At 37.6% G+C, this 15,201-nt stretch overlaps 1 protein-coding gene across 6 annotated transcripts in view; it reads left to right on the forward strand.

Annotated features, from left to right (window-relative positions):
- Nucleotides 1-15,201, forward strand: part of LOC105218267 (uncharacterized) — a 31,836-nt gene that overhangs the window by 14,777 nt on the left and 1,858 nt on the right. For 2 of the 6 annotated variants that reach the window (XM_029044101.2, XM_054235689.1), the window contains 2 exons: nucleotides 11,362-12,634; nucleotides 14,757-15,190. In XM_029044101.2, the coding sequence (XP_028899934.2) occupies nucleotides 11,362-12,634; nucleotides 14,757-15,190 (1,707 nt within the window). The other 4 variants (XM_011193718.2, XM_029044099.2, XM_011193719.3 and 1 more) reach the window with 4 other exon arrangements.

The following is a 15,201-nucleotide window of genomic DNA, read 5'->3' on the forward strand; positions in this document are numbered from 1 at the left end:
GATAATGATTTAAGGGCATGCACCTGGAATGTCCGGACCCTTAATTGGGAAAGTGGCTCTGCCCAGCTGGTTGATGTCCTCATACGACTAAAGGCTGACATCACCGCCATCCAAGAAGTGCGATGGACGGGACAAGGACGGAAGAAGGTGGGTCCTTGTGACACCTAATACAGCGGCCATATAATGGAGCGCAAATTTGGTGTTGGATTTGTGGTGGGAGAGAGACTCCGTCGCCAAGTCCTGACGTTCACCGCAGTGGATGAACGTCTAGCCACAATCTGCCTAAAAGCGAGGTTCTTCAACATATCGCTTATTTGCGCCAACGCCCCAACGAAAGAGAAGTACGATGTGACCAAAGATACTTTCTATGAGCGCCTAGAAAGCACCTACGAGCGCTGCCCCCGATTGGCAATTTCAACGTTAGGGTGGGTAAAGAAGGTGTCTTTAAAAAGTCGGAAAATTTAGCCTACATGACGAAACATCGACTTCGCCGGGCCCGAAATAAGAGCCAGATTCCAGCAAAGAAAATTCACCAAGCAACATGGCTCTCTCCTGATCGAAACACGCGTAACCAAATCGATCATGTTGTGATAGACGGAAGACATGTCTCCAGTGTTTTATACGTGCGTACGCTCCGAGGACCAAATATAGACTCGGACCATTATCTGGTTGCAGCGTGCCTCTGTGCAGCAAAGAATGCCCGTCAACAAACACAAGGAAGGTTCGACGTTGAAAATCTGCAATCGCAAAAGACGGCCACAAAATACTCGACTTGCACTCCTGCTCTTTGAGAGCACTCATCAGCATCTCGGTATAAGGGAACTGTGGAACGGCATCTCAAACGCTCTGCGTAGCGCTGCCGCCGAAACAATTGGATTTCGGCAACGACAAAAAACGAGCTGGTACGATGGGGATTGCCGTCTCGCAGCGGAGAGAAAACAGACGGCCTACCTCGCAACGTTGCAAACGACCACAACACGTGCGGGATGGGATTGATACCGAGAGCTGAAGAGGGAAGCGAGACGCACTTGCAGACAAAAAAGAAAGAGGCCGAAATGCATGAGTATGAAGAGCTAGAGAAGCTGGCAGACAGAGGTAGTGCTCGAAATTTTATGAAAAAATTAAGCGACTTAACGAAGGTTTCAAGACCGGAGCATCATCATGCAGAGACCAAAGTGGAAATCTGGTAACCGATGTCCAGGGCATACTGGGATTATGGAAGGAACACTTCTCCGACCTGCTGAATGGCAGTGAAAGAAAACACCAAGAGATGGCAAACCCGATTCCCCAATCGATGACGATGGGACCGATGTTCCATTACCCGACCATGAGGAAATTCGAATAGCAATTACCCGATTGAAGAACAACAAAGCACCGGCGAGCTATTCAAATACGGCTGCGAAGAACTGATAAGGTGCATGCTTCAGCTTCTTTGCAGAATATGGTCGGAAGAAAGCATGCCTGACGATTGGAATCTCAGTGTGCTCTGCCCAATCCATAAAAAAGGAAATCCCACAATCTGTGCCAATTACCGTGAGATAAGCCTCCTAACTATCGCCTATAAGGTTTTATCGAATTTACTGTGTGAAAGACTAAAGCCCACCGTCAACAAACTGTTTGGACCTTATCAGTGTGGCTTTAGACCTGGAAAATCCACAACTGACCAGATATTCACCATGCGCCAAATCTTGGAGCAGACCCGTGATAAGAGGAACGACACACACCACCTTTTTGTCGATTTTAAAGCTGCTTTCGACTGAACGAAAAAGAGTTGCCTTTATGCCGCGATCTCTGAATTTGTATCCCAGCAAAACTAATACGTCCGTCATGATAGGGAAGGACCTCTCCGAGCCGTTCAAAACCAAACGAGGTTTCAGTCACTATTGTATGACTTTTTTAACTTGATGCTAGAAAAAATAATATGTGCCGCAGAGCTAAACAGGATTCGCGTCTTGGCTCCCACGTCTCTGTTGACAGTCATAACTTCGAAGTCGTAGATAATGTCGTATACCTGGGAACTAGCATAAAGAACACCAATAATGTCAGCCTCGTAATCCAGCGCAGAATCACTCTTGCCAACAGGTGCTTCTTTGGACTGAGTGGGCAATTGAAAAGTAAAGTCCTCTCTCGACGAACCAAAATCAAATTCTACACGTCGCTAATCATTCCCGTCCTTCTTTATGGTGCAGAAGCTTGGACGATGTCAACATCAGATGAGATGACACTGGGATTTATGGTCCTCAGAACATAGGAAACGGCGAATACCGCAGACGATGGAACGATGAGCTGTACGAGTTACACGACGACATTGACATAGTTCAGCGAATAAAAATACAGCGGCTATGCTGGATAGGTCATGTTGTCCGAATGGACGAAAACACTCTAGCTCTGAAAGTGTTCGATGCGGTATCCGCCGGAGGAAGCCGAGGATGGGGAAGGCCTCAACTCCGTTGGAGGGACCAAGTGGAGAGCGACCTGGTTACACTTGGGATCTCAAACTGGCGCCGAACTGCGAAGGAAAGAGAGAAGTGGCGCACTATCGTCGATTCGGCTATAACCGGCTAAACGGTTGCAACGCCAATCACATACATACATAGATATGATAGTTTATTGGTATTGTGGTCGTAACAATTGTCCGATTTCGCCTATTTTCAAGTTTCACTAATATATCTTATTTTTTTACTCAAGTTGTCGCTTTGGTATATATAACCGTATATCTAACTCGATTAGTTTTAGGTGTTACAAACAATCGTTATGTGAACAAAACTATTACAGTCTCTTTATAATATATTGCGAGAGTATCTAACTGCTGTTTTGTTTATCTCCCCTAGGGGTAGTATGATACCGTAACCACATTCTGGGTCCAATGGTACTATCGATGACAGTATCACCTCTCTTCTGGGGAAATGTGTTGTCATAACCACAGCGCGTCAATCGTTTTTTCTTCTCGTTGTTTGACACCGATTGCAGATTCCAAGTGCAGTCAGGCCCTTCTCCTCCTGGTCTTCCCAACGGAGTGGAGTGTGGGTCTTCCTCTCTTCTCCAGGTTGGTACTGCACTTTCTGAGCTAGAGTGTTTTCGCCCTTCCTCTCGAAAGCTCTTAATGCGGACTCATCCAACGTTATCAATGTCTATGCCACCGCACCATATAGGAGAGGGTGATGTTGGGGACTAGTAGAGTTGGGTCTTCGTCGTTCATCGGGAGGATTTCGACAATTACCAATAGTCAGCAATTGTTCAGAGAAATCTTCAACAGTTGAATCGTTCAGCAATGCAAATCTCATATTAGTTGTTAGCTGAAGTTTTTTCACATAACGCAACCCTTTATTTCGTCCAGTCCAGACAGTAAAATCATTGCTTTTCCAAATAATCTCTAGTTATTGCGTAGATCTTTTGTGTTCGGTTAAGTGATGCCAATGCACGTTTATACGCCATTGTGCATTCGTCCCAATTGATGATTTTTAATGGTGATAAAACATTGGTCATCGAGGAGTGTTTTGAAATATTGCATGTTAGCTCTTCAACAGTTTGAAGGTTTATCGGTAATTTTAATGTGGCTGCTATGCCAGAAAAAAGCAACTGCAACCGCAATGTTGGATCTCGCTCGAACATTGGCTAAACGTAATAGCATAAGAAATGCCTTTCAAGTTACCCCCGGGCGCATCCATAAAATATTAACTAGCATTTCCTTCTGCAATTGCCTACATTAATAGACAATAGCTATGTAAAAACGTTAACTGCTTTGCAAATTGAACAAATAATAGAGACATTGGGCCTCATGCATAAATCGTGAGCGTGAGCTCAGACTAGATTTTTTGAGTAAAAGGTGCTTGTCGTATGCATAATAAAATTTGATGTGTTTGCTTTTACTCGCTGCTTCTGTTTGATCTCACCTTGCTCAGTTTGAACGAAGTTAGATGAGCTAGAGCTAATTTTCATATGCATAAAAACAACTTTTTGCTTTCTTTTGTGAGCTCTTGCTCAAATTTTGTTGAGGCTGCCTTATAGTTGACTCGCGTACACTAAAAAGGATTCACAGCTGAATATTTTGTGCCAAAAATAAATACAAAAAGGTATCAGCAGCGTAAAACAAATTTAACAAGTGAGGATAAAAAATTATAAAGGTTTGTATTTTTAATTATTATTTTTATACTCTCGCAACAAATGTTGCTAAAGAGAGTATTATAGTTTTGTTCACATAAGGGTTGTTTGTAACACCCAAAACTAAACGAGTTAGATATAGGGTGAAGAGTGGAGTTCAAATCCGAATATCTGTCTGTCCGTCCGTCCGTCCGTCCGTCCGTCTGTGCAAGCTGTAACTTGAGTAAAAATTAAGATATCTTGATGAAACTTGGCACTATTATTTCTTGGCAAAATGAGCAAAATCGGACCACTGCCACGCCCACAAAATGGCGAAAACCAAAAACACATAAAGTGCCATAACTAAGCCAAAAATAAAGCTATGGAAATAAAATTTGGTACGACAGATCGCACTATGAAGGGGCATATGTGGATGTAATTTTTGTGGGGAAGTGGGCCTGGCCCCGCCCCCTACTAAGTTTTTTGTACATATCTCGCAAACCAATAGAGCTATATAAACCAAACTTTCTGCAGTCGTTTTTTTTAGCCACTTCCTAATACAGTTCAAAAATGAAAGAAATCGGATCATAACCACGCCCACCTCAAATACAAAATTAAGGTTCTGCAGTCGTTTTTTTTAGCCACTTCCTAATACAGTTCAAATATGAAAGAAATCGGATCATAACCACGCCCACCTCCCATACAAAAGTTAGGTTGAAAATTACTAAAAGTGGGTTAACTCACTAACGAAAAACGTCAGAAACACTAAATTTCACATAAGAAATGGCAGATGAAAGCTGCACTCAGATTTTTTTACAAAATGGAAAATGGGCGTGGCATCGCCCACTTATGGGTCAAAAACCATATCTCAGGAATTACTCGACCGATTTCAATGAAACTTGGTTTGTAATAGTTTCCTTACATCCCAATGATATGTTGTGAAAATAGGCCAAATCGCTTCACAACCACGCCAACTTCCTATATACCCGAACTTTATGCCAATCTGAATCGTTTACTTTACAATATATAAAGTAAGTACTAGTGAAGATATCGGTGCAGAACTTTGCACAAATACTATGTTAATAGTGTGGTAGCGCCATTCTAAAAATCGCCGAAATCGGCCCATAGGTTTTTAAGACCCCATATATCGAACACGAGGACCTCGGTGCTTCTAACCTAATATTATGGTTTCCAACTTTCAATTGACTTTATACAATATATATGACGAATATGTGAGTCAAATTGTGTATTATATAATATAAATAAAATTAAATAAATAAATTGCGAGAGTATAAAATGTTCGGTTACACCCGAACTTAGCCCTTCCTTACTTGTTTTTTATATAATTAATAATAAAATGATAAATACATAGGTATGATGACACTAGCATCTGTTGGTTGGCTTATTATTTTTTTTTGAGGAGTCAGAAGAAACACATAGTGGTGCCATCAGTAACATTGATAAAATTTGACTATATTTAATATTTTGTGCAGATCCTGGATTCGAAGATATTATAACCACAAAATTGCTACGAGAGTATAGTAGTTTGGTTCACATAACGGTTGTATGTAACACCCAAAAGTAAACTTTACTATATATAAAGTAAGCACTAGTGAAGATATCGGAAGAGAACTTTGCACAAATACTGCATTTATAGTTTGGCATCGCCCTTCTAAAAACCGAAAGTGGACCATAAGTTTAAAATTTATAGGGAATATTTTTCTTCGAATAATATGTTTCTGTGACAAAAATGGGTAAAATTGGGTCATAACTTCACCTAGCTCCCATGTACCTAATATTAAGGTTTCCAACTTTCAATGTACTTTATATATATGACGAATATGTGGGTCAAATTGTGTGTTATAGTAATACAATGATTAATCGCAATTTAGAGAGTATAAAATGTTCGGTTACACCCGAACTTAGTGTTTTCCCCGTTAATTGAATACCCAATTTTTGCTCAATTTCTTTTACACATGTTTCTAGTGTTTTGTTTTTTATTTGAAAACTTGGTAATTTACCCGTTTCTAGTAAATATTTATTTCTATTTTATTTTATTTAAGTTTCTATTGTATTATTATTATTTGATCCTACTTCTACTTCACTTTCACTTGACGACACATTTGCACTTCTATAACAATTAGATGTTTGATCTCCTTTTGCTAAAGTAATTGCAATTTGTTTGAACTCATTTTTAAAGATACGAAATTGAGCAAAAGCTGTTGCTGTTTGATCGAACTCGACTTACGAGCAATTGCTCACATGCATCAACTCAACGCTTTTACTCGTTTTTATGCAAGAGAAACAGATGGAAATTTGTCGACGCTGTTGAAGATTCAATCACTGCAACTGAAGCACATAATGGAGTAACAAATGTCGAAGTAAACGATATCGGACTAACTTCCGCTGAAATACGAACTTCCACAAACCCTTCGCCTGTTCGTTCAAAGAAAGTAAAAATTAATCAAGATATAAATAAAATGGAGGGTGGGCTCTTGGATATTAAAACCTCGAAGCAGCAGAAGACGGAAATCCACTATTCACGAAATCGGACCATTGCCACGCCCACAAAATGGCGAAAACCGAAAACCTATAAAGTGTCAAACATAGCCATAAATAAAGTTATGAAAATAAAATTTGTTACAGAGGATCGCATTAGGGAGGGGCACATTTATATGTAAAGTGGGCGTGACCCCGTCCCCAAATAGGTTTTTTGTATATATCTTGCAAACCAAAAAACTGTATAAACCAAACTTTCTGCAGTTGTTGATTTTAGCCATTTGCTTATACAGTCCAAAAATGAAAGAAATCAAACAATATGTTGATAATGACTAAAAGTGCGTTAACTCACTAACGAAAAACGTCAGAAACACTAAATTTTACATAAGGATCAGATTTTGTTACAAAATGGAAAATGGGTGTGGCGTAGCCCACTTATGGGTCAATAACCAGATCTCAGGAACTACTCGACCGATTTCAATGAAATTCGGTATATAACACGGATGAAATATGGGCGCAATCGGTTCACAACCACGCCTACTTCTCATATAACTCCATTTTGAATTCCATCTGATTCGTTCACTTTATAATATATACATTAGGAACCGATGAAGATAGCTTATTAAAACTTTACACAAATACTGTATTTGAGCTGTGACATCACTTATTGAAAAATTGTCAAAATCGGACCATTACTTTTCCAGGCCCTGGATATCGAACTTGAAGAACTCAGTGCCTAAGTGCCTTTCAGTTATTTTAATGTAGTTCAAAGGGAATTTTTCAGTCAGTCCTCATATATTATTTAGGATAATTTTCGTTATTCTATTGGATTTTATGCCGAATATATGGGACGAATTGTTTAACTTTATAAAATTACAGCAATAAATTGCAAGAGCATAAAACTTAGTCATGACTAAAAGTGCGAACTTAGCCTTTCCTTGCTTGTTATATGTATGTATATCACTTCATCCATTTATAGAAACATTCGATCCGATTCGGCAGTTCAAGTAAAAATATGCCAAGCCATTGCGTATCTCAGACCAAGTTGGTACGAACGGCGCCGAATCGACTCTACATGTACACTCTCAGCTATGACTGCTATATTTTCTAACTGCATGCTGGTGTCTATTCATTCGAGTTTTATCCAATGATGAATACTGGGTCTCAAGATGGGTGATGGTGTAGCGAATAGTACGCTTAGTAGACCGATTATGTTGAAAATAAATAATACTTAACAAAAATAACATTACAGCTTGACGCGACTCATGCGTGATCTATCAAAAAAAGGCCTTTGAAAAACTTGTATTACTCGTTATTGTATTTGATTGGTTGAAATGCTCCCATATCCCAAATAAAATGATAAACGCCTTTTCCCACATATAGCTACATACATATACATATATGTACCAATTGAGTATTGTGAATTTTCGTTTTGTTTATATGTCATCAGCGGCATAATCCCGATGATAGTTTTGTTTATTTTAACATAAGTGACTATTAGGGGGCTATACCAGTATGACATTTTCAAAAAATCGATCTTTTCATTTTTTGCTTATTTGAAGTTTATACTTTCAAAAATATCCTCCTTTTTCTCGAAATTTTTATTTTTATTGCGTTTCAAATCTCTAACTTCTTTGAAATAAGTGTTATTTATATTATATATATATATATATATATTCTTCTTTCGGTACGAAAACACATAAAAAGTTAGAAAACACAACCAAGCCCAGAAACATAAAAAGAACTCTCGTAATCATACAGTGCAGTACAGAGTATTTGCACGAGTATGCATGAATTAAATCAATCAAAGCATATGATAAGAATAAATTCTTACAAGTAACTACGCAACAATAGCCATGGCAACATCACGCAGATGGTTGGATGCTGGTAGCTGACTAGTAGCTATGCCGTTATGCTATATAGATTTCGATTTAAGTGTTATTTCTTACTCAAGCGGGCCAAGGTTTCACATTGTAGACGCATTATTTTTAACATGTAAGATTCTTTTTAATTGCCGTACTTGATATGTGTGTACATCCATTGACAACAATTACGACCGGCTAACGTGCTACAGAGTATATAAGTGGATTACAAATTGATTGATTAAATTTTGGGCTGCGACCTACAGTTTTCGAAAATATCCTTACTGGTATGGTGTAAAGGCAGCAACACTGAACAATTTCGGTATAAATAATTTTTTTGTAGCGTATTGTTGCTTGTATACATATGGAAGTTCAATGTTTGTTAGCTGCTAATTGAAATATAAAAAAATATTAATAAAAATATGTTGAAATCGTGATTGGGCTTAATTCGTTTGCATTAACAATTATATACTCGTATAATATATTAAACTTATATATAAACCTAAGTGATCATACATATCTACATACATACATATATAATTATGTAGTATTTTAGTTTTATTTAAGAAGCGGCAACGTGCAACGAAAATAAACACCAACTGAAAACAACCAAAACATGTAAGGAATGCCTGAGTACGGGTGTACCCGAACATTTCATACGCTAGCAATTCATTTATTTAATTTTATTAATGTAAACACAATTCATCCCGTATATTCGGCATAAAGCCCACTAGTATAACGAAAATCATTGCATCAGGGCTGTGGTAATTCCTGGACCGATTTCAGTCGTTTTCAACATCAAGATACACTATATCAAAGACTACACGCTCACTTAATTTGGCTAAGATATTTCATATATTAACCTATTTATAATGTTTAAAGCCCAACGGGTTTTTGAAAAATATATAATTTTGTATATGAGAGCTAGGGAAGTTATGACCAGATTTTAACCATTTCTGGTACAGAGACACACTATTAGAAAAAATTGTATTACATTAAAATATTTGAGAGAATTACCGATATTTTCGGTAAATATACCCGTAGGTATTGAGTTCTTCATGCTCGATTTCCGGGGCCTTGAAAAGATATAGTCCGATTTCGACAATTTTTCCACAAGTGATGCCACACCTCAACTATCTGACATCTTTATTGGTTCAAGATGTATATACATATGTATATAAAGTGAACAAAGCAGATGGAATTCAAAATTGAAATAATAATATAATAAACAAGTAAGGAAGGGCTAAGTTCGGGTGTAACCGAATATTTTATACTCTCGCAATTTATTTATTTAACTTTATATATATTATATAATACACAATTTGACTCACATATTCGTCATATATATTGTATAAAGTCAATTGAAAGTTGGAAACCATAATATTAGGTTAGAAGCACCGAGGTCCTCGTGTTCGATATATGGGGCCTTAAAAACCTATGGTCCGATTTCGGCGATTTTTAGAATGGCGCTGCCACACTATTAACATAGTATTTGTGTAAAGTTCTGCACCGATATCTTCACTAGTACTTACTTTATATATTGTAAAGTAAACGATTCAGATTGTCTTCAAAGTTCGGGTATATAGGAAGTAGGCGTGGTTGTGAAGCGATTTGGCCTATTTTCACAACGTATCATTGGGATGTAAGGAAACTATTACAAACCAAGTTTCATTGAAATCGGTCGAGTAATTCCTGAGATATGGTTTTTGACCCATAAGTGGGCGACGCCACGCCCATTTTCCATTTTGTAAAAAAATCTGAGTGCAGCTTTCATCTGCCATTTCTTATGTGAAATTTAGTGTTTCTGACGTTTTTCGTTAGTGAGTTAACCCACTTTTAGTAATTTTCAACCTAACTTTTGTATGGGAGGTGGGCGTGGTTATGACCCGATTTCTTTCATTTTTGAACTGTATTAGGAAGTGGCTAAAAAAACGACTGCAGAAAGTTTGATTTATATAGCTCTATTGGCTTGCGAGATATGTACAAAAAACTTAGTAGGGGGCGGGGCCAGGCCCACTTCCCCACAAAAATTACATCCACATATGCCCCTTCATAGTGCGATCTGTCGTACCAAATTTTATTTCCATAGCTTTATTTATGGCTTAGTTATGGCACTTTATGTGTTTTTGGTTTTCGCCATTTTGTGGGCGTGGCAGTGGTCCGATTTTGCTCATTCGAAAGCAACCTTCCTATGGTGCCAAGAAATAAGTGTGCCAAGTTTCATCAAGATATCTTAATTTTTACTGAAGTTACAGCTTGCACAGACGGACGGACGGACGGACAGACAGACATTCGGATTTGAACTCCACTCTTCACCCTGATCACTTTGGTATATATAACCCTATATCTAACTCGTTTAGTTTTGGGTGTTACAAACAACCGTTATGTGAACAAAACTATAATACTCTCTTTAGCAACATTTGTTGCGAGAGTATAAAAATAAAAATAGTACGACTTCGACAATTTTTCCACAAGTGATGCCACACCTCAACTATCCGAAATCTTTATTGGTTCAAGATATATATATATATTATAAAGTGAACGAGCAGAGGGAATTCAAATTGAGTTATATGGAAAGTACGCGTGGTTGTAAACCGATTCCGATCATTTTTCATCCGTGTTATCAGGCGCAAGAAAATAGTATGTACCCAATTTCATTGAAATCGGTCGAGCAGTTCCTGAGGTATGGTTTTTGACCCTTAAGTGGGCGACGCCACTAGATTATTTCTGCGTTTTTTTCCGTAAAATTTAGGGTTTGACGTTTTTCATAATTTTATTTATGACTTAGTTGGCTTCTACAATACCTTCTTATGGTGCCAAGGAACACGTGTACCAAGATATTCCAGATATCTGGATATTCAGAAGATATCTCAGTTTTTGTTCAAGTTATATATGTATGCTTCTATATTGTATCCTACAGAATATGAGTTGTGATGTCTACAAACGTGGGCTGCATCAAATATGGCAGAGAGGCGTGTCTCATCTGTGGCTAGCGGTTTGTGTTTATATTATATTAACAGCGCAGTTGGTTAGCACTGAGTTAGCTAGGGATATTGATCATCCTGATGTCCGCTCAAGCTATATGATGCGCTATATGGTACCACGTGACTTTAATGACAGCGATATGTATACGAAAGCGTTGACAAATTTAAATTGGCAACATTTTACAAAAAATGAACTTTCGCTCAGCAACGAGGATGATATGCTTAGCAAAACAATTATTGATAGCCTAGTAATGATATTGGAGGAACCAGTTACGTTACTAAATCCGAAAAACACGACATTTTATTATGAAACTAAACCGCTCATTCGGCTTATTTCTCAGATAACTAACTCTATTTTACCAACGACAATACAAAGACATAAACTCACACAGTATCCAAATGATATACGACATGAAGGCGGTGTAAAACTTTTAAGCCGTGGCAGTCTGTTTGAGCGTCAAAACCATCTTGCGCAAGACGCTGATATTAAAACAGGCCAAAGCATGGTGCCAATAGCAATATCAACAAGTAAACACGGTAATGCAGACGTTTGTGAGTCTTGTCAAATGCGAGAGCAAGTCAAGTTGAAAAGTTTAGAATCTATAAAAAATATAATTTTGAAGCGCTTGCAATTGCAACGTTTACCTAATATAACTAAGCCCATCGTTGTTCCGCACAGTATTATTGATAAATTTTATAAAAAGTATAATGGCGCAATGACAGACAACGGCGCCGGCAACAGCATGAACTATAAGTTACAAAATGCCGATTTAAATGGACCACAATACATGAAGATTGCCACGATGCACAGGGCGCATTATCAGTATGCACAACAGGGTCTTTTCGATAAACAAAATACGCAAGGGAAGTATCAAACGATACACAGCAGTTCACGCAGTAAATCTTCGCTTGGCTCTTCCCACACTCCGATTCGTTCCAATGACAAATACGGCAAATTATTCGAACCGACTAACCAGGAGCAAAATGATGATGATGTGCAGAATGATGGACTTCATCTCCTCTACTATGATCAACAAATGCTGAACATCAATAAGCATAAAGAACCTATGAATTTTCAGCAAGAACAACTGTTTCTGTCCAATAAAGATGATGTCTTACCTCAGGAGAGTTTAGGTACATATGACTACATGAGGGACATAGACGATGAATCTTTATCGCATGTTAACAGTATATACATTTTTCCTACCGGTAAGTGGCTTGCATAAGACAAACTCAATTATAGTCATACACTAGAATAATAATGATACGAATGATTTGATAATGTCTCTCCAACTCTTAAGATATCTAGAAAAATTAGGTCCACACAATTCCTGGGAACCAAGCTCTGTTGCTGTTGCTAATGAGTTTATTTAAAAATAGTAATGGGTTGGTTCCGACCGATTAATCGGCCTTGGTATCGGCATCGGCCACGAAATTCAGCATCGGCATCGGCCATATTTGGCCGATTCTTTCTACTCCTTTGAATTACAATTAAATAATTTTTTTTACCTTCTTGATTTTTTGAAAGCCTAAAATATTAATCATTCTGTTCACCTTTTAAAACACAGAGTAATTTATATTCGCCTGAACCAATCATTCCCCACGATGATAAAATTGAATCAAGTATAAAGAACTTCATTATTTGTGTATTAAAGTTATTGTTATATTATTTAGAATGTCACTCTTATAGAAACCTTTGTTGCTGGGAGAGTCTATTTTTAAAAGTTTCTCTTGAGACAAATTTTCATAATCAACACTATTCACCATAGCAACAGGTAATAATCATTTGGTGCTGGTCTGGACTATATGGTGCATACAAAAGAACCTCCCAAAAAAACATTCTTCTGTCCTTAAAGGAAAAAAGCCATATTTCTGGCGTAGCTACTTGTTTTGAGAAAGGCGAATAACTTATTTTTTATATCTATAGTAGTGGTTAGTGTATGTTAAATTCTATTCTGGTTAACTATTTGATAAAGTGAAATTAATTTTATAACTTAAATTATAGCTTTGTTATATGCCTTTTTGTTTAATTGCTATTATTTAGTTGTTCCATAGGTCCGATTTTGACCATCAAGAAAACCAACTTTCTCATAGTATCAATGTTTAAGGTTGGGCTAAGTTATATTAGGATATCCAGATCAAATTATCGCTTGACCAAATGACTGACCGGAGCTGTGACCACGACCATTTACTTAAAAATGTGTAAATTCTAATGTCCTTCCGTGCTGATAATATCTTTTGTAAGTCTTGTTTTTTTTCTTAACTTTAGATATTATAAAAATAATTTATTTAAATATGAATATTAATTAAATTAATAAACATCTTCATATTTATATATGAACAGATTTTTTACTTATTTTATGATGTTTTTTGTTTTTATTTTTCCTTCGTTACTATACTAGTTTACTAAATAAATTCGTTTATGAAAGAATCGGCATCGGCATTGACTGATACTTTGCCAACTGGCCGATCAATCGGCATCGGCTTCGGCCAAAAATTGGGTATTCTATACGTAAGGTGACACATTTAACAGACAGTAATTTCGACAGACTTTGTGGAACGAAATAAAGTTGAGAAATCTGTGAGAGCAATAACCATTTATATTTCCTATATAATGACAGGTAATGGTAGGTGAGGTTAGGTGAAATGCGTAGATATCCACAACTGCAGAGAGTCTCATATAGACAGATTCAACTATCATTTGTGACACACAAACACTACTCCTGACGGATCGCCAAGTCCCTTACAATTCGCAAAGCGCTTGGACTCTGTTACAAAGTTCTTAAGTCGGCTAATGTCGAATCCAGTCACTTCGCCGAAGGTGTGCCTACCGAGGTGTTTTAACCTTAGTTTGGCGAATCATCGACATTGAAGGAGGTAGTGCTTGGATGATTCCTCTACGCCTTCCTCCAAGCAGCTTCGGCAACTAGCGTCTGGTTTCATCCTTAATATATAATCTCACTGCATATGTGCCTATTGGACAGTGACCAGTAAGTACAAAAATGGTTGAGGCGAGATGTGCTTCCATGCTGTGCGGCAACAGCTGGAAAGACCAAGTCCAGAAAGACTTTGTTACTGCACAAATCACTATTTAGGGACATGACAGTCATATATCATATTTTGTTTTATATATTTTTAATTAGCGCATATAAAATATTCGCTATTTCATCATCAACTACGTTTCACAATATTTTCAACTCGAAATCTGTCGGGCTTTTCAACTGGTATTGAATAATCATTTACACTTTCCCCGAAACTCTCATGTACATTTTGTTTATAAACTATGTATCTTCTATTTGTAAATAACGTTTCTTCTGAATTTTATTTAAAGCTACTCGCGTTCGCCACAATCGCAGGTGGGATGTTATAAATTTTAATTTTGACCACAGTCATCTAACCATAGTTCGCACGGTAATTCATCTTTACATACATGGTCGGGATTGGATGCGTAAACATTATCCCGAAATATTGGAGCAAAAGGTCGTTGATGGCAGGACAATGCGACGTCGTGACCTTATAATTATGATACATCATGTCGCGCGACGTCCACATTATCAAAATCTCACACATACGTTAAAATTAGTAGAGAGCCGTCATCGCATACCAGCAGGCCTGGGAGAATGGGTACAATTCGAAGTTAAACACAAAGTGCCAATCTGGTTGAACCAAAATTATGTTACAATGACGCTCGCAATAAAGACGCGTGAGGCTTGGATGCGACCGTTTTTAGCAATCGACACAGAAGACACACAAAATAAACAATTTGTAAGTATTAA

The sequence above is a fragment of the Zeugodacus cucurbitae genome, chromosome X, assembly GCF_028554725.1.
Source record: "Zeugodacus cucurbitae isolate PBARC_wt_2022May chromosome X, idZeuCucr1.2, whole genome shotgun sequence".
Taxonomy (NCBI): Eukaryota; Metazoa; Arthropoda; class Insecta; order Diptera; family Tephritidae; genus Zeugodacus; species Zeugodacus cucurbitae.